This window comes from Natrix helvetica (genome assembly GCF_964273705.1).
Source record: "Natrix helvetica genome assembly, chromosome: 2".
Classification (NCBI taxonomy): domain Eukaryota; kingdom Metazoa; phylum Chordata; class Lepidosauria; order Squamata; family Natricidae; genus Natrix; species Natrix helvetica.
In genome coordinates this window covers 256113190-256136756 of record NC_138552.1, presented here as the reverse complement: position 1 = coordinate 256136756, position 23567 = coordinate 256113190, and the positions used below count along the sequence as shown (strand labels likewise).

The window sequence follows — 23567 nt, the reverse complement described above, 5'->3', positions numbered from 1 at the left end:
TTACAACTCTCTGTAATTCTAGCCAATGGTTAGAGATACTGCAGGTTCAGCAAAAGTTGGAAACTAGGGTTACCCCCCCCCCCCAATATCAACATCTCTTCCCGTGTTTGTTTTAAGCCTTCCCTTGGGTTGCAGGGGTACTTTAAGAAATATTTGTGACCACTTTTCTATTTTAAAAAAAGTATAATGAATGATTGAAAAATGATGAACTTACCTAAATACTTTAATTGAAAGAACAGATTTTTCAAACTCTTTTGCCTTTTTGTGGCCTTTCTGAATCACTTCTTCTGGAATGTCAGCAAGCCTTGCAGCATTAAATCCATAACTTTTAGGGCAAGCCCCCTTAACAAATTTATAAAGGAATGTGATTGTTTCTTGACTAGGATCTTCACACTCATTTTCTACCATACAAGCCTGGAAAGAAGACGACATTAGCAATTTAGGTATTTTTTTTTAAAAAAAAACCTCCATTATTATAGCAACATAGTTGTTTAAGATAGGCAGGCCACCCAATATATATTAAAAAATAAATTCCAAACATGCAGAATTCAAGCAAACAAAAGTAGAAGACATGTCTGACAATCACAATGGCTGGGGAGTTCTAGGAATTGAAATCCACACATCCAGCAACTGCAAAGGTTTGAAAACATTACATAGAAACATTTAATTCTCAAATGACCCTCAACATAAGCATTTCGTTTATGAGAAATATGATTAGTACAGCCCATAATGACAAACCATACGTATGTCAAGAATGAAAGAAAAAGAGAAACCAACCACTTTGAAAAATCACTTTGTCCTTAGAAGTGTTTCAAGCTTGATAATGGGATCATTTAAACATTGGAATATATCTTGTCACTGAATGGTGAACAGATGTATTTTGCACCCTTTTAAGTACGGACATTTCAGTGGTGCTTAAAAGTTTGTGAATGATTTTGAATTTTCAATATTTCTGCACAAATATGTCTAAAACATGACCTGTTCTGTACACAAGCTCTAAAACTAGATTAGATCTTGTTTAATTAAACAAATGTCAAAAACTGTTCATTTATTTATTGAGGAAAATTATCCAAAATTACATATTTGTGTCTCAAAGGTGCTTGTTCAAAAGGCAAATGGACTTTGTTTTTCCTTGAAGATGTTTTACTTTTCATCCAAGAGGTTTCTTCAGAACTGAAGAAACAAAGTCCAGTTACCTTTTGAAAAAGCACCTTTGGGACAACTATGACCTGAATGACTGAGAATCTCCATAGATATTTACATATTTGTGTGCACAAAAATATGTGAACCTTTGCTTTCAGTAACTGGTGTTCCTGCTTTTGCATCTATAAAACTATAATGAAACAATTCTGATCAGTCTTGAACATCAGCTTGAAGGAATTTTAGCCCAATCCTTACAGAACAGCGTCAATTCAGGGAGGTTAGTGTGTTCCGTTTCAGGTCTTTCCATTATGTTTCTATAGGAATAAAGTCAGGATTTTAACTTGGCCATTCCAAAATGTATTCTGCTTTAACCATTCTTAGTACAACTTATAGCTTAGGCCACTGTCTTATTGCATGATACACATTCTCGAGTTCAGTTCATGACGAACCTTGATATTTTCCTGCAGAATTTGCTGGTACAATTCAAAAATTATAATTCAATCAATGACGGCAAGCCATTCTGGGCCACAGACAGCAAAGCAGGCCCAGACCATGATATTCCCACTACGTTCCATAGATGGGATAAGTTTCTCCTGCTGGAATGCAGTTTGCCTTTCATCAAAGAATTTACAGTGATTAGAATGCAGTACTGAGGCTACTTCTACTAATTACCGGCTGACAGCAGTTCGATTCTCAGCAGCGCCAAGATTGACTCAGCCTTTTATACTTCCGAGGTTGGTCAAAGGAGGGCCCAGATTGTTGGGGGCAATATGCTGACTCGCTAAAACCACTTACAAGGGCTGTAAAGCACTGAAGCAATATATAAGTAAGTGCTATTTCTATTTTGGTCTCATTCACGGACCATTTTTCCAATAGTGCTTTATCCATGGTGTCTTTCACAAATAGTAAATGGACAACAATGCTTTTTTTTTTTTTTGAGTAGTGGGTTTCTCTGCAATCTTAACATGGACAGCATTATTCAGTGTTCTTCTGATCATAATCTCATGAATACTGATATCTGTTGAAGTGAGAGAAGCTTTTAGTTCTGTAGAGGTTACCGGGGCTTCTTTGAGGAGTTCTTGCTCTTTGTGTGATCTTGGTTGGTTGATCTTTCTTGGGTGGATAATAATGGTGTTGAACCGGTTTTATACATGATCTGCCTAAGAGTGGAGTGCTAGAGTCCAAACTCTTTAGAAATAGTTTTCAAAACTTTTCCAGTCTGGCGAGCATCAACAGCTGATTTTTTGGGAAGTACTCAGGCATGTCTTTTGTTTAAACCTTGACACACTTTCACCTACCTGTGTTGTGAAGATCTGACTCTGATAGTGAATACCCAGAATTCTATTCTTTAAATAATGCAGCACCTCCCATACATCAAACTGATCAAAACATCTGGCTCTTAATTTCTCCTTCAAATGAACTGACATTGCTACAGGTTTACATACTTTTGCCATACAGAAACATGTTGCTTTGTATCACTTCCCTCATAAGTATAATATTTTAAACTCATTTGTTTAACTGAGTTCTCTTCGTTTAGTTTTAGGATTTGTATGGAGAACAGCTCATATTTTAGATCCTATTTCTGCACAAATATTGAAAATTCAAAAGGATTCACAAATGTTTAAACAACATTGAATCTGCACCGCATTTGATGCAAATTAAGGATAAAGATCAGAAATTTGCCACTATTTAGGAAATGAAGGGAAAACAATTTTACACATTTTCTTGCTAATTTCAATCCTTGTTAATCTATTCTTGGAAACAAGGGTAGTTTTCATTCAGCAGTAATCTTTTAACAAAACTTTTTAAAACATTTAATATGTCTAATAAAATTGCTGAAGCACTATTATAAGCATAGAATATTACATACCATGTGTCCCAATCGTACAGAGAGACTGTGAGAATAATCATCTACTAAAGAATGGTAATGTGTTGAAAACATTGTACGGCACTTAATATTCTCTGAAAGTTCTTTGACAACCGCACTAGCAATAGCAGTTCCATCAAAAGTTGCTGTTCCTCTCCCTGGAAAATTGAGAGACAACTGTAGCAAACCTATTGCAACAGACATATCTTGATTTAACAACCACAATTGAGCCTAGAATTTTGGACAAAAGTCATTGCAGTTGTAAGTCGAGTCATCACATGACAGAGCTTTTTATAATTGATGGTCATTAAGTGAGTCACTACAATCATTAAGTGAATTGTGGTTAAGTCAGAACCCAGTTTATCCAATGGGTGGGATTTTTTGGCCAGAAATTGGCAAAAAGATGGTGCAGCAATTATAAATTTGAGACAGATCGTAACTAACTATTTTTGAGTCCGTCATAACTTCAACTGGTCCTTCAACGTAAGTCAAGATCTCCCTGTATCCCGCAGTTTGGATTTAAGAACCCTTGGTTGTTAATTTCCAGGAAGCCAACCCATACACCTACTGCATGTATGAAGCCTGTAAGTACCTGGCAATTTTACAGGGATAATATCAATCACGGACATTTTACAATATTTCTTGCCACAGTTGTTCAGCGAATCATTGCAGTTGTTGAGTTAGTAACACAATTATGTGAATCTGACTTCTTCATCAACTTTGTCAGAAGGTCACAAAAAGTGATCACATAATCCCAGGACACTGCAACATTAATAAATACATGCCAGCTGCCAAGAATTTAAGTCACTTTTTCCAGTGCTGCTATTAACTTCGAAAGGTCCCTAAACGAATGGCTGTTAGCCACCAATATCTTTAATATTATTAGCAACAAGGTCTGCCTAACCCAAGTCCTTAGGAAGGACTCAACAGGTAGATAAATATGTCAATCCAATCTAAACATATGGCTGACTATGCAACCAACCATAATATATAAACTGACTGTGGTGGTCATGGTTAGAGGCATACTGTGTGCCATATCAAAAAATATTGGATGCTACTTAGTATATCTGCAAATTGGCCAAATTTCCATCTGTCAATTACAAAAGGCACACTGTTTAGATCTGCAGATATACTATGCCAATACATTATGTCAGTCTAGATTCTTTAAGAAGAACCTGATGCTTATGAAGCCAAAACCAGCTAAAGAACTGGCAGGGTGACTTCCCATTATTATGAACAAATAATAATCTTAAATTCTAATTCTAGGTTTATTCAAGTATTTATTAAATTAAAATTATTTAGAAAATCTTGTTCTAAAACAACTACAATAAATTCAGTCATGAAAAACAAAGATACAAACCAAAGGTTCTATAGGAAAAGGTTTTTGTCTACATATGGAATCAAGAATGGCCCCAAACTACTTTTGATTTTGATTTTTTTTAAATCATGTTGCACTACTTGCAAGTCCCACCTTTTAAACAGAAGTTGGAAGTTTATTAATTGGAGTTTTAGGATAAGAAAATGTATTGCTTTTCTGGATGGCTGGGCCAAATATTTTAGAACTATTAAATAAAACTGTTGGTTCATGAGAGCTTAGTCAATGATGGGGGTTCTACTTGCCAATTAAAGCTTTGACTGTCAGTATTCAGATTAGATAATTTCAGAAGCATTAACTGCTTTTTTTAGTTTGTATTGAACTTACTTCCAGCCTGTTAATCACCTATGTTATCTTAAATAAACATGGAAAATACCATGTTCCAAAATGCTTGGGTTTCTCCAAGGAATAAGCAGGAAAAGGCCTTCATTAAAATGTTTAAGCACAAACTGGGCAGTCACATTGTTCTAATAATCTTGCCTTCTGCTTTATATGCTTGACCTTACAGGCATGTGAAGATGCAACTCTGCATCTCTGTAACAGTATATGGTCAGCAACTCTGTATATGGTTTTAGTTGCCTCTTAATTTTCTCATTCACTGTCCTTGCAAATCATGTCAATTTTGATGAATTAATTTATAATATTACTATATTTTATTTACCCATTGTTATATAGTATATATATTTGGAAAAATGGGTCTGACTTTTAGATATGGCTGGGCAAGAAAAACCCACCATTAAGCATTGCAAGCATTTATTGTTTAACTTACACTGAACTCTGGGTCTTTGGTATCCAGAAAGTATTATTAGATGTTTGCACTATTATTACCCAGGTTGGAATGGGACTGTTCTCGTACCATTTGTCGCCCCTTGTTCGCCCTCAGGCATTGACCCCTACCATTTCACCTCTGCTGAAAGGACCCTAGCTATTCACCCTGGGCAATGGGACCCAGCCTCTTTAGTCCTAGAACCTTCGTCACGGGCCATTCGGAAAAATACTGCTTACCCTGGCCTTTTGGGCTCAAGAGACAGTTGGACGCCAGCCAATGGAAGGAAGGGAAGAGGAGAAAGAGGGGGGGGGAGGGAAAAAGCGTTCCATGTCAAGTTTTCCCTCTGGGATTTGTTTTCTCTGCCCAGTCGCCTAGGTCCAAGCTGGAAAACCATTTGGACACCCCCCCCCCCCCCGAAATGTGACAGGACAAAAGGAAAAAGCCACAGGAAAGTTAAACACAACTGGGTTGGGGTGTGGAGGTTGCATCCCCCTCACCCACTAAAAACACTTGCTGGAAAAACCTTTGGATTCCACCCCCTCACTTGCTGGAAAAGTATTTGGATTCCCCCCTCCCTCCCCCCGGAAATGTGACAGGACAACACAAGGGCCACAGTAAAGTTAAATACAACCGGGTTGGGTTGCGGAGGTGCAGAGCTGTTGGGGAAGATAATTATAATTGATTGAATAACCAACTGTGGAGATGTGGGCAACCTCCAGACCCCAACCCGGTTGTGTTTAAGTTTCCTGTGGCCCTTGTGTTGCCCTATCATATTTGGGGGGGGGGGGGAAGGAATGCAAACGGTTTTCTAGTTTGGACCGAGGCGACTGGGAGGAGAAAGAAACTCCAGAGAGGAAACTCGACATGGAACACTTTCTCCCTCCCTCCCTCTCTTTCTCCCTTCCCTTCCTCCTATTGGCTGGCGGCCAAGTGTCTCGAGCCCAAAAGGCCAGGGTAAGCAGTATTTCTCCGAATGGTCTGTGACGAAGTTTCTGGGACTAAAGAGGCTGGGTCCCATTGCCCAGGGTGAATAGCTAGGGTCCTTTCAGCAGAGGTGAAATGGTAGGGGTCAATGCCTGGGGGCAAACAAGGGCCAGGGAAAGGTACGAGAACAGTCCTAGACCTGCCCAGGTACTAGCAAAGAGACTTCATTTAAAAGAAAATGCATATCATGTTATACATTACCGTATTTTTCGCCCTATAAGACGCACTTTTTTACTCCCAAAAAGAGGGTGAAAATCTGGGTGCGTCTTATAGGCCAAATGTAGCCACCTGGGCAGTGGTGGGTTTCTGCGGTTGGTCAATGAACCCGGAAGCTCCGCCCCTGTCACTCACTCGCAAGTCCTTGGTGTTTTTTTGCATCGGGGCTTGCTGCAAAAGAGAGGGAGCAAAGACCTTTTCTCTCTCTCCAACGTTCTTTCTTTCTCTTTCTATCTTTGTCTCTCTCTCTCCCTTCCTTCCTTTCTCTCTTACTCTTTCTTTCTCACTCTCCCCCCCCCCCATCTCACACACACACATACGTACCTTCCAGTTGGCAAAAATTTCTGTTTTGCCAGCTGGGAGGCTGGCAAAGAAGCCTCGTTTTCCCTGCCGCCCGTGGCACTTCACTTGCTGCAACTCGGACAATGGGGAGGTGGGAGTAGCGCTGTCCAGGTTGCAGCAAGAAGAAGGATCGGCTGCGGGAGTCTGGCAGAGCAGCGTGCGGAGCCGCGCAGAGACGGGCTCTGCGCGCTGCTCTGCCGGTCTGCCGATCATCCGCTGACCCCTAAAGAAGAAGGATCGGCTGCGGGAATCCGGCAGAGCAGCGTGCGGAGCCGCACGGAGACGGGCTCTGCGTGCTGCTCTGCCGGTCTGCCGATCATCCGCTGACCCCTAAAGAAGAAGGATCGGCTGCGGGAATCCGGCAGAGCAGCGTGCGGAGCCGCGCGGAGACGGGCTCTGCGCGCTGCTCTGCCGGTCTGCCGATCATCCGCTGACCCCTAAAGAAGAAGGATCGGCTGCGGGAATCCGGCAGAGCAGCGTGCGGACTCGCAGAGACGGGCTCTGCGCGCTGCTCTGCCGGTCTGCCGATCATCCGCTGACCCCTAAAGAAGAAGGATCGGCTGCGGGAATCCGGCAGAGCAGCGCTACTCCCACCTCCCCATTGTCCGAGTTGCAGCAAGTGAAGTGCCACGGGCAGCAGGGAAAACGAGGCTTCTTTGCCAGCCTCCCAGCTGGCAAAACAGAAATTTTTGCCAACTAGAAGGTACGTATGTGTGTGTGAGAGGGGGGGGGGAGAGTGAGAAAGAAAGAGTAAGAGAGAAAGGAAGGGAGAGAGAGAGACAAAGATAGAAAGAGAAAGAAAGAACGTTGGAGAGAGAGAGACACAAGAAAGGAAGGAAGGAAAGGAAGGAAGGAAGGAAGGAAGGAAGGAAGGAAGGAAGGAAGGAAAGAAAGAGGGAGAGAGAGACACAAGAAAGAAAGGAAGAAGGAAGGAAGGAAGAAAAAGAAAGAAAGAAAGAAAGAAAAAGGAAGAGAACTTATGATCACAATTGAGCCCAAAGTTTTGGTTGCTAAGCAAGAGCATTGTTAAATGAGTTTCATTCATGAGTTTTTACAATCTCCTTTCCAGCAGCATTCACTCAAACCAGATGCATATGAGGGGGTTAGAGACCACCAGATGAAATATGGGGGTTAGAGAGCACCAGATGAGATACGAGGGGTTATGAGACCACTAGATGAAATATGGCTGGATAAGAGAGCACCAGATGAAATATAAGTGGGGAGGGGAAATGAAGAACATATTGGTAATATTGACAGTTCTTTCATTTCTGGATTTCTTGCTGTTTCTTGCTCTGACTGTTAATGAGAGTAAAGATAGTTCTTAATATGTTACATGGTTGACATAAAATTGTTCTTAAACTGCTGTTAACTTTATACAGTTGATATAAAATATTTTACTATAGTATTTGGTTCATAATCTTTTTTGTCTAGATTTTCCTCCTTTAAAATTGGGTGCGTCTTGTATTCCGGAGCGTCCTATAGGGCGAAAAATACGGTACTTTGCCTTTCTAAGCCACATTGAAGTAAGCAAATATATGGGCAACACAAATCTGATTTTGAAGCAACAGATTTCAGGAAATATTAAAATCATGACACTCTTAACCGAAAAACATACATACCTAGCTCGTCCATAAGAACAAGGGAATGCTCTGTTGCATGTTGCAGTATACTCGAAGTCTCACTAAGCTCAACAAAGAACGTACTTTCTCCTAATGGAAAGCATATTAAGATATTAACAAAATGTAGCCAGAGGCAGGAATATCACATGCAATAAATCTAAAATTCTCCAATTATTGGTTGCACATGCTATGCAATGCACAACCACAATTTCTGTTTACTGCAGTACCAACAAGTCACAAAATATTATTTTAGCTTGACCAGCCCCATAGGGAAAGATCTATGAGCTGTACAAGATGAGAAGAGTTACACTCCAATACATGTGGAGAAAGCCTTACAGGTAATTGAGGTATGACAGTTTACTTAGCGATCACTATAAGCAAAGTTATGACATCACCCCCTCAAGTACCTATGACACAGTCCTGAGGTCACGAATGTTGGTGCACCATGGCAGTCATTCATCCTTACGAACAACTGCAGAGGCCCTGCAACATTCACCCTGTCTATATCACACACACGTCCACGGGATCTCCACAAGCACTGGGCCTGTGGAGATTCAACTTGCAAAGATCTAGCGAGCTGTCTCCTCTCCAGCCTATCTGCTACTATGCTTCAGGCCCTCTGTGCATTCGCAGAGAATTCGCTACTGAACTCACATGATCTCGCACCTCTTCAGATCTCCATTTCCTGCAAATGGAAGCCCGAATTAGATCCATGCCACAAAGCTTAGCAAACAAGACAGGAAGCTTTGGTCTTTGAGGCCTTCCGTCCGTTTCTTGCCGAAGTCTGCAGGGGCAAGAGATTGTCTTTGTAAAAAGCTTTTGCTGCCAAGAATGGAGGCCAGGAGCCCTGTTTTTGGCGGCAAAAGCCTTGAGCAAAGACTTGCCAAAGCCTGTAGGGGCAAGAGATTGCATCTCTGCAGGCTCCAGTTGTCTTTGCAAAAAGCTGTTGCTACCAAGAATGGAGGCCAGGAGGGCCATGCACGTCGCTCCCAGCCTCTGCTCTTCGTGCCAAAAGCTTTTTCCAAGGACAACTGGAGCCTGCAGGAACACAGGCAAAGAAACCGTGGCAGAGGCTGGAGATGACACAGCTCACTTGATCATCGAGCTCTTCAAAAGTTAAATGAATCTCCACAGGCCCAGTACCTGTGGTGACTTGGTGAGGCACTAGCCCCCCCCCCAATGGTCTTCCCAATGCTGAGATACCTCATGCACACTTAATGACCTGAGCATTTGATCAGTGAATGCATTGGGCAAATCATTCACTAATCATTAAGTAAACCATTAAAGAATTCCTCAGGTTACGCATGGCAGGAATTCTATTACATTTGTAAATCGAAAACTACCTATAAGAGTTTCTAGGTTTATTTAATTCAAGCCTTGGATTAAGGCAACATTCAACTCTGTAGATTTTTCATGCTTCTCTTCATTATAATGCTATTTTATCAATCTCCTAGGAATGCTGTAAATGTTCAACCAGAAAATAATGGTATCTTAAAAACAATATACTTTCACCTGCCAGACAATTGAAAACATGCTGTGTATTTAAACCCTGTTATTTTCTAATCAATAGAGAAATTGGAATTGATTTGTACTTTCTAGGTTTGGCATGATAATTTTTAGCTCAGACTGAACTTGGAGGTAAGTTTAGAAAGAAATCCTTCAATTTGATCATTACATATTGTGTTGAGAAGGCAATTAATTTACAAAAACACATGGAACCCACCTGACATAATTCTATCTGAAGCTCCTAGTCTAGTGAACACTCTATCAACAGGAGTAAGCCTGCAAGATTCAGCAGGTACAAAGCATCCCAACTGAGCCATTACTACCAAGAGACCAGCCTGCAAAGGCAAAAGCAAATAACTCTTTTTATTAACTTGTTCTGCAACCAGAGAAATTCCTCTTCATCTGCTCCTCCATCTATATTGCCACTAAAGTTCAAGTTATTCCGCTGAGATCGGATAGCCAATCTGGTGTGGTGATAAAGGCACCAGGCTACAAAGTGGGAAACCATGAGTTGTAATTCTGCCTCACGCACAAAGCCAGCTAAGTGACCATGGGCCAATCACGTCTTCAGAGATTTTCAGTCATACGAGTCGTGGTTATCCCAAAGGTGCTTTTTTTCCCCCCAAGGACAATTGGACTTTCTGGTTTTTCTTTGAAGATGTTTCGCTTCTCTTCCAAGAAGCTTCTTCAAATCACAAAGGTTCCTTGACTTACAACCATCATGACCTATGATGGAAATGCCAGGCTCTATTACGGTCGTAAATTGAGGGCTAATTACACTAAGGGCTCTAACTACATCAGCCCTAATAACTGATGGCAATGGGGCACTCTTTCCCAATGTTCAAATTTAATACTAAGTTATTCTATTTATTTTAAATCTATGAAGTCAAATTCTAACACGCACTGGTGAGATTTAAAAATAGAAGATATTTTGAAAATCTTCGATAACTTTAAAAAGGGCATGTGAAACTAAAGGTAGTCCTCATTTAATGACCACCCCTTCAGCAACCATTTGAAGTTACAATAGTGCTGAACAAGGGGTGTTTACATCCTTGTACCTGTAGCTGTTGCTTGGCAACTGGCTTAAAATTACAACAGTCATAGCATGCCATGATCACAATTGCTCTGTAATCTTTTCTGTTGGCTTCCCACAAGCCAAATCAATCAGGAAGCTGACGGGGGTTGCAAATGGCAATATGATTGCAGGACACTGCAACTGCATGGAATTTGCCTAAAGACAGCAACCAGGACAGTCAGAATTGTCATCGTAAGCTGGCATGGTTACGTTCTGTCATGCTTTATGAGTGTGTTGTTTAGCAATTGAGTTCCCAGTCCCAATTATCTAATCAAGGTTTGGATGTAGCCATTTAATATGGAACTGTTCATAACATGTATAGAGCATACTTGGGATCTCACAAGGCTATTTACAATTTATCCCACATGCTCCAAAAGGAGATATTATCAACATTCTAGCAAACAATTTCATTTTATTGTTTAGGCGTCTTTCAAAAGAAAATGGAACATATACGAGGGATGTTCAATGGTGTGTTTCTTTCCTATGTCTGGCACAGTATCATCTGAACAATCAGGAAACAGTTTATATAAATTCAGGGATTTCTATGAAAAGTTAAGTAAATTAAATTCAATGAAGCAAAATTTGTTACTCCAGTAACAGAATCTGGACCAGTAAAAAAATGTCACTAACACTGAGTCCAGTCCTCTTTTGAAAAGTATCCTATTTTGGAGCAGTAGTTTTCATCTGAAATATCGTTGTACGATAGCATGTAACTAATACTTACATAAAAAGATGTTGGGGGGTGGGGAGAGACTATTTGGTTCCAACTTATCTTCAACACAATTCTGTTTGCACAAATTATATTAGCAACTGAGCAAACTAATATTGGAAATACCACAAAGAACTATAAAGTCACTGCAAATACATGTAAGATTAAAAAATGAAGGGTATTAAAGCCAGGCTATAAGGTGACTGCCTCTAATCACCTGTCTCATGAGCGTAGATTTTCCTCCCATGTTTGGACCAGTCACAAGGACACAAGTAGCTCTGCTTTTTGTTTTTTCATCCTCTAAGCCTATCACAATATCGTTAGGGATGAAATCATCTCCAAAGAATGTTTTTGTAATGCATGGATGGCGTGAACTTTTGAGCTCCAGAAAAGTTGAGGTGTTGTCTGGCAACAAGATTTCTGGCCGGCATAATGGTCCATCACATCCCTGACTATAGCGTGCAAGGCATAACAAAACATCTAGAAATTAAAACAAAAGTAAGAGTTAACTTTCCTCCTTCAAGTGTTTCTTGTGAAAATTTCCTATTTAGCTATACATTTGAAATTATTTTGGAAACATTTTGATTGCAGTACAGGTTTCTCAAATGACAAGGCACAGTGCCAATCTAAGCTCCCCTTTCTGTACTAAGTATACACATTCTTACCTATAAGTATACAGTACTGTGCAAAAGTTGTAGGCAGGTGTGAAAAAATGCTGTAAACAAAGAAAGCTTTCAGACATATAAATAATGATTGTTTATTTTTGTCAATTTTCACAATGCAAAGTGAGCGAACAAAAGAAAAATCTAAATCAAATCAATATTTGGTGTTACTACCTTTTGCCTTCAAACCAGCATCAATTTTCAGAGGTACACTTGCACAAAGTCAGGGATTTTGTAGGATTATAGTCAGGTGTATGATCAACCAATTGTACAAAAAAGGTGCTAATGATCATCAATGTCACACGTAGGTGGAAACCCAGTCATGAACTGAAATGGAAACAGCTGTGTAGGAGGCTTAAAACGGGGGTGAGGAACAGCCAAACTCTGCTAACAAGGTGAGGTTATGAAAGACAGTTTCAAGATTGAGCACAGCAACAAGACACAAGATAGTTATACTATATCAACAAGGTCTCTCCCAAAGATTTCAAAGCAGACTGGGGTTTCAAGATGTGCTGTTCAAGCTCTTTTGAAGAAGCACAAAAAAACGGGCAATGTTGAGGATCGTAGAAGCAGTGGTCGGCCAAGGAAACTTAGTGCAGCAGATGAAAGACACATCAAGCTTATTACCCTTCGAAATCAGAAGATGTCGAGCAGTGCCATCAGCTCAGAACTGGCAGAAACCAGTGGGACCCAGGTACACCCATCTACTGTCCGGAGAAGTCTGGCCAGAAGTGATCTCCATGGAAGAGTCGCAGCCACAAAGCCATACTTCCCACGTGGGAACAAGGCCAAGCGACTAAAGTATGCACGAAAGCATAGGAACTGGGGTGCAGAAAAATGGCAGCAGGTGCTCTGGACTGATGAGTCAAAATTTGAAATATTTGGCTGTAACAGAAGGCAGTTTGTTAGTCGAAGGGCTGGAGAACGGTACAATAATGAGTGTCTGCAGGCAACAGTGAAGCATGGTGGAGGTTCCTTGAACGTTTGGGGCTGCATTTATGCAAATGGAGTCAGAGATTTGGTCAGGATTAATGGTGTTCTCAATGCTGAGAAATACAGGCAGATACTTATCCATCATGCAATACCATCAGGGAGGAGTATGATTGTCCCCAAATTTATTCTGCAGCAGGACAACGACCCCAAGCATACAGCCAAAGTCATTAAGAACTATCTTCAGCGTATAGAAGAACAAGAAGTACTGGAAGTGATTGCATGGCCCCCACAGAGCCCTGATCTCAACATCATCGAGTGTGTCTGGGATTACATGAAGAGACAGAAGGATGTGAGAATGGGGCGTTGGTTCTTACCTGATACGCCCCTTCTCTGGGCAGGTGGAGACAGCTGTCATGTATGGGTTAACTCAGCCAGTAACCAATAGAACTGAGTCTACCAAAGTGATGTCATCGCCTCTAAGGAGTGTCCTCCCGCTTTCTTGACGAAGGAAATAAGTAGACTGCTGTGTGCTATTCGATTGCTCTCAATCCCTTGATGGTCCAGCATTTCTCCCAGATCTCCCTCTACGAACTTGGTCAGAGCCTGAAAGGGTAGGGATGACCGCTGTCTCCACCTGCCCAGAGAAGGGGCATATCAGATAAGAACCAACGCCCCATTCTCCAAAGTTGGTGGGAGACAGTGGTCATGCCCCTGTTGCAAGAACTCCAAAACCTGGGCGACCGAAGCCTCCAGGGGCTACAGAGCCTATGGGCCGGGCAACACGGGGTAGCTGAGGCCGCGGAAGGAACGAGGGCGGTGAGGGCCCTGAGGAGCTGCGGAGGCAATGGCGGCAGCAGCGGCGGTCTAGCGGCGGCAGTAGCGCTTAATAGCGGCGGCTGTGCTTTCCTGGCGGCGGCGGCTGTGCTTTCCTGGCGGCGGTGGCAGTGAGGGAGAGCCAGCAGAGGCGGCAGTGCTAAGTGGAGCCTCCAACGGCCAGTGCTAGGCAGCGCTGCGTCCAGGGAAGCCTTTGCAAGCTGCAAGCGAAGCCAAGAGGCTGAAAGCCTCCAAAGAAACCCTAGCAGTCCCTTTCAGGAAAGCCCTGGGGCTAATTGAGAGCCCTGGCTCCGAGAGGAGCTATTATCGACGATCTGTCCTTCACAAGGAATTTAGAAGTAAAACTTTTCAAAGGAGAAGCCAATTAAAATAGATTAAGATAGATAAGTTGAGGAGAGAGCAATTAGCACAGCCAGTTCCGATCGAACTGAGTCTAAAAAAGCGGGAGAACACTCCTCAGAGGCGATGACATCACTTTGGTAGACTCAGTTCTATTGGTTACTGGCTGAGTTAATCCATGCATGACCGCTGTCTCCACCAACTTTGGAGAAAGCCTACATCCACAGAAGATCTGTGGCTAGTTCTTCAAGATGTTTGGAACAACCTACCAGCCGAGTTCCTTCAAAAATTGTGTGCAAGTGTACCTAGAAGAATTGCTGCTGTTTGGAAGGCACACCAAATATTGATTTGATTTAGATTTCTCTTTTGTTAACTCACTGCATTTTATTCATTTATGAACATAAATGTTTAACACTTCCATTTTTGAAAGCATTCTTTGTTTACATTTTTTCCCACCTGCCTAAAACTTTTGCACAGTACTGTAGATCTTTGATGAAAATTTATGTCATATAGCTTAAACTTTTGTATCTGAGACTACAGCTGAAGTAGTCTCAAAGCTATGCAGAACATATAATGGTTACTTTGATGGCTGAGATATTACAATAAAAAACCAAACTCATCGTAATTGTACAATTATTTTTTCTTAATAAATAATCCTGTGAGCACTTTTGGATAGTCCCAATCAAAGTTACATAGATCTGCCAATGTGATTCTACTTCTACACAGAAGACAACTTACCTAGAACAGCAATGCATTCCACCGCAGTTTGCCAATCTTTTCTGGTTTTATCGAAGTCATAGAATAATCTTTTCATGCAATTTTTTTGTGCTGAATCTCTCCGTTCTTCAGCACTGATAATTTCATTTAACATCATCTCTATGTCTTTTGTCCAGTAACGTTTATAGCCCTTTCTACTGGACTTCATGATATATTCATCAGGCAAATCCTGAGGCACAGCAGTTTCTGCAATCTCCATTTGGTAACGGTTTCTGCCTGCTCCCCAATACATCACGGCTCTGACACCAAGTATTTTGCGTTGTTTTTCCAAATACTGACGAAGATTTTCCTCAATTTCACTGATATTTGCTAAAGCTTGATCGTAATCGGAATCAAAACCAGTTCTTGGATTAACCACACCTGTCCTCCGTGCTACGCTATGATCAAAGGCAGAATCCCATCTTTTAAGTTCTGCTTTCAAGTCTGGAAAGCAGCCTGCCGGATTTTTTGATTTCACTGTTGTTATTTGTTTTAGTATTTTAGACTTAAAGCCACCAACGGTATCTTCCAACATTGAGAGAATGTCAATTATTATGTTAAATCCTTCCAGTACAGATAAGAAATCTATAATCTTTTTCTTGCTGTACCTAGCCTCCTCATATAAAATAGCCTTATTGTCTGGATGGTTATGGTTCTTAAGAGAAGATCCAATACTGTGAATTTTGCTCAAAAGCCTTTCAAGATCTGGGAGCTTTTTGAGACGATCACGGATATCAGACATTTTAGCAGCCTCAGCTAGGAGATCTTCAACTGCATCCAGGCGATCGTTAATGGCACAAGGATTACATAATGGTGCACAAAGCCATTGCTTCAGGAGTCTTCTTCCAAAAGGTGTACAACAAGTGTCCATTTTTTCCAATAACGTGCCCTCTATTGAACTCCTGGTTGCATTCTGCAGTATTTCCAAGTTTGCTAGTGTTACCCCATCTAGTACCATGCGCTGGTTTGTTTTCTCAGACACACTACTTGATCTGGTTCTGTTAACTATATCAACATCTACAGGAATGTATTCTTCAAAATTTGCCATTGATAGAAGTTCCTTGTCAATTATACATTTTTTAAGGTAGAATACACAACTGCCTAGAGCAGAGAGAGCAAGTTCCCTGTTTTCTGCAGGAGTAAGTCCAAGTGAATCATTTTCTGCAGTCATGGATCTGATTACTGGGGGCAGAGTGATTCCACTATTTGTATTCTCTTTGTTCTGAAAATAATCTTCTTCAATAAGAGTTTTTAAAGTTTTAGATGCATTCCAGAACTGAGAACCAGGAGTCAAGCTTTCTTGAATAGTAAAAGAGATTAAGCCTTTAAGTATCTTTTGTGTTTCTGCAGAGGGGTTTCCTCTCTCAAAAAGTATCTGTACAGGAGTATAATGAGCCAGAAGTGTTCTAAACCTAGAACAATGACGGTCATCCGGGAACTGGCCAATATAAAACTTCCCAACTGTTGTATCAACAAAGCAAACTCCGTAAGTACGATGCAAGCCAACAGAATCATCTGTTTTTTCTTTTATGCAAAGAAGGTAATTGTTGTGGGTCTCTGAATAGTCACCATCAAGAATATTGTAGGTCTGTGTGCCTTTGGAAATTATCCTGCATATTTCTCGGCGCACAACTCTGTCAAATCTTGTTGGGTGTGTCAAAGATTTACACCGTGCTTCCATCATCTCGGGAGTCTCCATCTGCTCGACTCGTACAACTTTATGACCTTTTTGGATTAAGACATTGGCAAATCTATCAAATGCCATTTCTGGAAAACCTGAGTGAGCCCAAGTGCCTTTCATAAATACCAATCCAAGCTTATTTACACCAACAACAGCATCCATATGATATAATTCATAAAATTTTCCAACTTTATAAAAAATCACACCATCAAAATTTTGACTCTTCAACTCCCACCATTTCCGCATTCCTGGAGTGCAGTTTTTAAGATAATCCTCTGGCACAAATAAAGTACTTTGGTCATAATCTGGATCATTTTGTCGTCTTCTATGACCATCCTTTCTTTTACCATCCTGAAGCCAATCTATTTTTTCATGCTCCCATACGGTTGGATTACCATCTCCTCCTCCCCCTCCGACTGCTCCTCCATTAATGCTTGATCGAAAATCAAAACTTTCAGGAGCTGCATAAGATGCTAATTTTTGCATGAAGTCAGGATAGATTTCCCTATTGGGTGTTTCAGAGAAGTTGTTTTTAAAATTAACCTCTTGGGGGGATTTACATGCCTTTTCCTGCACTTGTTTAGGAGAATGTTTAGTAAGTACTTTAACAGAATTCTTCTTTTGAGGGACAGTTTCAGATTCAGAAGTTTCATTGTCACATATTTCAATACTATTTTCATCACTGCTAACTTCATCCGGCTGAAATTCCACATCCGAACCCTCATTTTCTGTGTCTGAATCTATGAAAATCTTTCTTTTTTTGGCTTTTCCATCAGAATGCTTTTGTCTAGTTATCCTTTTATTTCTACTTTTTACTTCTGTGTCGAAATCATCACCTTCATCACTCACCTGCTTAAGGCAAAAAAGCCAAGAAATATAAAAAAGAGATATTTTAAAGACAAGCTGATAATTAGCAGTCTAATACTTCAACTTTGCAACTTGCAAAAACTTGATCCTTTCCCCAATCTCCTATTTGTAAACAAATGAGTGGATCAATGTTCTTTACTTGCTAAGACAAATGTATAACCAATAAAGGAAAACTATACAGCTTTATCAGTCTAAGATAACAGCCCACATTTTTCTACACTAACCAATCAATCATATCCAATCTCAACTTAAATAATAAATATGAAGCTCAAAAGATAAAATAATTTATCTACCGGACTTTCTTCAAGACAAGTGCAGGGGATGTATTGATGTTTTCACAGGGAATTCAATTTGGTTCTTTTAACTGAATTGATTAGATATTATGTTTTATTTTTTGTTTAGAAAGGAACTCAAGAGTTCCATCGATATATGACTTTGGGAAACTTTTTTTTTAAAAAAAAGACAAAGGTGCATTCACATAAAAATGTATCCTGAGAAATGAAGAAAAAAATATTTCTCCTAATATTTCTGAAAGCTACGATTGAAACAAAAATTACCTCCATTTCTTCTTCCTCCTCTTCTTCACTTTCTGAAGGTTTGTCACACACAGCTAGACCTAGTCGTTCACTTTTATCCTTTCTCATAGCAGCATCTGCCAGTTCCATTGCTCTTTTAATTTCAGGTCTTGAACTGTAAAACATACCTCCCCTCTGGGTGTCTCTACCTGAAGAACCTTTAAAATAAAGGGAATAGAAAGATTGGTTATTCAGATTTCTTTTTTTCTAAGTCCATCCTATGTTTTAACTTTCAATATCTTCATTTAATACTACTGAATCTAAGCTATTTGAAATCTCTTTTTGAAATTACTGAAACACAAGAGAGCCAGGAGAAACTCTGGTTTGAATCCCTAATTCAATCATTTATCTCTCTGGCAGGGCTCCTGCTTTCTATTTAGCACACATTAAAACTATTATAGAACTCAAATGTAGCTTTAAAAGTTCAGAGTGTTTTATCAAATTTATACAGTAATTGAACTATGGAAACCAACTGTGTTCTTTACACTCCGGAAGATGCAAACATAAAGCAAGTAGAATCTACAAGCTGAAAGGGAAGAGTAGATAACAGCAGTAAAAGAAAAATGGCTCTGAATCAATCATAAGTCTCTTCTACCAGCTGACCACGAAGAGCACACATTGTTTAAGAGTATGAGACATTTTGAACACATTTTAACATATACCATCATTTTTTAGGCTTGAAGATGAGAGCAGGAGAAAGCAAAACAAAGCAAGCCTAATTAGTCTGGATTGCATTTTGCTAGTCTACTTAAGTTTGGATAAGTCTTCTCTTTTAAAGGCTATCTAACATGTTCCCCTAAAAATAAGACCCAATCTTATACTATTTTTTGCCTCCAAAAGATGCACCAAGTCTTATTTTCGGGAGATGTTTTACCCGCTTACCTTAGGACCACCACAATGAGACCTCCCACATAATACCTGTTGCACCTCTGCCTGACTTCTGCTGCCACTTGCTGCCAGATGTCATGTGTTGCATCATGCTGATGTCCCCACTCATGACAGGTGCTGCACAGCTCATCGCATCAGTGCCACTGTTTGCAGGCTGCGTGGCGCATTGCATGCGCTCTATGCAGCACCAGCACAAGGAGCCATGTGGCTTCCTGCTGCGCAACGCACCACAAGGCATCCTACAAGTGGTGGAATCACGTGGCATCCAGCCGCGAGCAGCAGCAATGGCATGATACGCCACGTGGCATCCGGCTGGTCAGGCAGCAGCGCAACAGATGTTGGGGCATGAGAGGTCTGGCTGCAGTGATCTTAAGATAAGCAGGTGCAGGGCACGTGGAGCAGCTCCACCCTCCCAACTCCTACTTCACATTTATGCATGCGCCTCGCCCCACCTCATACCACCAGACATGGGGACGGAATGGGCGGGGTCTTAACTAAGGTTTATTTATGGGGTAGAGCTTATATTAGATGCAGACGTAAAAATAAAACTAGATCTTATTTTCAGGATAGGACTTATTTTCGGGAAAACATGGTAGGACTGATCCTGCCTGACACTTCATCTAGATCTCAGGTTCTGTAATAGAGTAGGAACATTCTCTATTCTTCTTTCTTTTTTCAGAGGGGACAGATGGTTTTGGTCATGATTTTCTCATTTTATTTCTAGAAATGGCTTGAAATAATTCTGGAAGACCCCTTCTTTCATGCCTAACTATAAAATCCATTCAAAGTAGGTATTTCTTTACCTCCATAAAAATAAAGTTATCTGCATGTTCCTACACAAGCCAGCAATTTTTTTTCAAACAATCACATGGGAATTAGTTTGTGGAATTTGCACCGTTTCTTCTGACCATATTAGAATGCTTCCAAACCAGTCTTCCACCAGATGGTCATAAAAGAAAAGAATCCCTGGAGTCAATCATGACAACCTGGTTATTAGATAACATGATCCCTCCATCCCCCTGCCTAGCCCACACTCTTACTTGTCTTCTTTTAAAGTATCAACCACAAAAATCTGCAAGGAGGATCAGATGACAAAAGCAGTGTAATGCCACGAGGCCCACTTTTTTGTACATGCACTATGATACTCTACAAACATACAAAAGGGATGGAGCCTTTGACATAATGGTACAGTATTACTTTTATCATTTTGATGAAAAAGGGCATTGATGCTTACCTGATACGCCTCTTCTCATAGTGGGGGAGGAGTATCCAGGATGGGTTGACCTTGTCCTCTCGATTGGACTGAGTCAGATAAGCTCTTTTAGCCACGCCTTGGTCACCAGGCTCCACCCAGTTATTGGCAAAGAACTCTATCCTCGCTGTATCATCCACTCTAGACTTTATTTTAGTTTCAAACCTTTATTACTTCAACAGAACAGTTCAACAAACAACATAATTTCGCAACATACCCATATCGGAGGGGCTGGATATTCCTCCCCCACTATGAGAAGAAGCGTGTCAGGTAAGTACCAACGCCCTTTCTCCATAGTGAGGGGAGGAGTATCCAGGATGGGACATACCAAAGCCTACACGTCCCTAGGGAAGGTTACAGAAGATTTGAGTAAATTTATGCCTGGTGAGACTTCTCCCCTGCCTTGTGAACAGCCTGCAACACCCTACGTCCGAATGAGGCTTCCGCAGAAGCAAAGGAGTCCAACTTGTAATTCCTCACGATGGTGAGGGGGAAGACCCCATGGCTGCCCTACAGATCTCAGATAGTGAGGCCTGCGTGGCCCAGGCCTCCAAAGTGGCCGCGCTTTGTGTAGAATGCGCTGTGATAGACTTGACCAAGGTGACCAAGGCGTGGCTAAAAGAGCTTATCTGACTCAGTCCAATCAGGAGAGGACAAGGTCAACCCATCCTGGATACTCCTCCCCTTACTATGGAGAACGTCCTCCAATCCTATAAATGCCTCCGGTACTATCCAGATACAAACCAGCTTAGATTTTTTGAATAGACATTATAGCGTAGTTGATGCCACAAGATGTAATCATGCTAGCTCACAATTATGAACGTTACAATCTCAACATATGAAGAAATAAATTTATTCATTATTTTTCACATCCTGTGCTAAGCACATTGGGTTACAAGGATACTCCATAGTTCTCAATCAGCAGCTACAGTCTCCGCATCCTTTCATTTAAGATTGATGTTTTTCAGGTCTTCCTGAAATGTTTGGCACCAGGTTTTCTTTGGCCTCCTTCTTTTTCTCCAACCATCTGTTAGTATCTGATTGCAGTCTTTGCTAGACATTGCTCACTCGTGTGGAACAGGTGTCCAGCAAAGCCTTTCTTCGTTCTGTCACTATCTCAGAGAGTTTTCAGGAATTCCTTCTATTTAGAATTTCCTCATTTGGTCCCAATATGAGATATGAAGAAATCTTCTGAGGCAATGTTTTTAGAAGACATTGAACTTATGAATAATTCTTGTTGTAATTTCCAGGTCTCATCGGTATATAGGGCAGTCCGTGTAACAATGGCTTAAATACTCTGATCTTGGTTGTTGTGTTTATGGTAGACATGGTTCATATTAAGTGCATTTGTTGGAAGACAGCAGTTGCTTTGCCTATTCAGCATTTCACATCTGCTTCTGTTCCCCCATCTGTATCTATGATACTACCAAACTAGTTGAATTGTTCCACAAATTTTAAGGCCTGTCCTCCTAATGTTATTGGGATGTTGTCTTGAACACTGCCAACTTGCATCAGCTTGGTCTTGTCTTCCCCAATGTTTAAGCCCACTTTACTTGCCTCTCCTTCAAGTGCCATGCTATATATACTACATTTAGGAAAAATGTTTTAAACCCGGCTATTTTTTCTGTACTACTTGTAAACAGATGCGTAGAAATCTATGTAGGAAAACCAGATGGCAGTTGAATGAAATCTTGTTCAAACAATAGTTGTTTTTCTACTTTAATGGAAAAGCAAAATCAGTTTAATATTTTCTGTCGTACCTTTTTCTTCTTAAAAAAATAATTTTTATTTAAGCTTAAAAATACAAGTATAAAAGCTAACACAAACTAAGAAAAATACAAAAAAGTGCAGAGGAAGAAAGAAGGGGAACAGGAAAAAATGTTTTAAAAAAGTATGTGTGTGTGTGCGCACACACACACCAAAAAAATTACCTCTCCCTTCACCAAGACAAATACAATTTCAACAACTTCAAAATCTCCTCCTGTATTTTGTTCTAATCCACATTCTTTCAGAGAAAAAAATTTCATACATAAATTCAAAGTCTTCATATAGTTTAATAAGATTTTAAGCAAGCCAAGAACAAGAAGTGTTCTTATAATTATTTCAAAATCATATTGCTAGTTAATCTAACCTCTTAATATGTTTAAAAACTTTCTAAAATCAATGTTCTAATAACCCCATTGCTGCTTATTTCCAAATTAAAAAAAACATTTTAAAATTACATAAAACTTCTTTCACTGAGGATTGAAAGAAAATAACTGAATGTAATAAAACTTATCTTCTGAAGGTTCTTAAATCCAAAAAACACTGTACAATCTATTTCTAGAGAAAGTAATTAAGAAACTCAGTGTCCCTTTGGAAGAGTCCTTATGCAGCTTGGGCAAAGCTGATTCTACCAGCTTCCAAAGCTCTAAAAGGCTGATCATTTATGGTGCGTCACTGGAAACATCTACATGAAGCACTATGGGTGATCCCAGGTCCTCTCTTTAATCCAGAGTGTTCAGGCAGTCGACTCATTCAGTGGCTCCTCTTTCCGTCACAGTTGTTGGCTCCACTCCAGAGCCATCTTCAGTTTGCCATACTTCCCAGGAAATCTATCATACCTTTTTCCCAATTAAAGAACAAAGGTGTTTTTTTTTCTTTGTCTGTTAGCTATCAAGATGAAGCAAATAACAGCATTAAGTGCAAATACATCTAACTTCAGCTGTAATATTCTGTTACTGCATCTCTTACCTTTATATGGCCTTATATATCTAATGCTAACCCAGCCCCTTGAAGGGTCATCTTCAAAAAATTGTACATGGATACGGGATGCTCTTCCTCTCCCCCTTAAAAGGGATCCTTCTGTTGGGTGTGCATACACAAGGCATGGCCACCACGGGTAGCCTTCAAGTTTGGCCCAAACTAAATCACCAGGTGAAAAGTCACTGAAGTCACTGCAAAAAAAGAGAAAAATAAAGGTAATTTAATTTATAAGTAAGTCTAACTAGCTTGCAATTCTTTGAAGCATTTGAATGTTTTCTAGGATCCCCCAACTGCTCTCTGCCAATGCTACATGATTTTGGGAAATTACATGGCTCCTTTAAAGATTTGCAGAGAAATGTGCCTTTGCACATTCCATCTTTCAGAATTGTATCTATGCCGTATCTATAAATAAAAAAGTTTATTTTTGTTA

General features: G+C 40.4%; 1 protein-coding gene across 3 annotated transcripts in view; it reads right to left on the bottom strand.

Moving 5' to 3' along the window:
- The window catches only part of MSH6 (mutS homolog 6), a 37925-nt gene that overhangs the window by 370 nt on the left and 13988 nt on the right, over positions 1 to 23567 (bottom strand). Inside the window, exons 3-10 of one of the 3 annotated variants that reach the window (XM_081942348.1) lie at positions 23126 to 23328; positions 18235 to 18410; positions 15112 to 17662; positions 11823 to 12085; positions 10039 to 10156; positions 8316 to 8405; positions 3014 to 3168; positions 215 to 414 (exon numbers count right to left, since the gene is read on the bottom strand). In XM_081942348.1, coding sequence (XP_081798474.1) covers positions 215 to 414; positions 3014 to 3168; positions 8316 to 8405; positions 10039 to 10156; positions 11823 to 12085; positions 15112 to 17662; positions 18235 to 18410; positions 23126 to 23328 — 3756 coding nt within the window. Of the gene's footprint in view, positions 1 to 214; positions 415 to 3013; positions 3169 to 8315; positions 8406 to 10038; positions 10157 to 11822; positions 12086 to 15111; positions 17663 to 18234; positions 18411 to 23125; positions 23329 to 23567 lie in introns of those variants that run through there. The other 2 variants (XM_081942349.1, XM_081942350.1) reach the window with 2 other exon arrangements.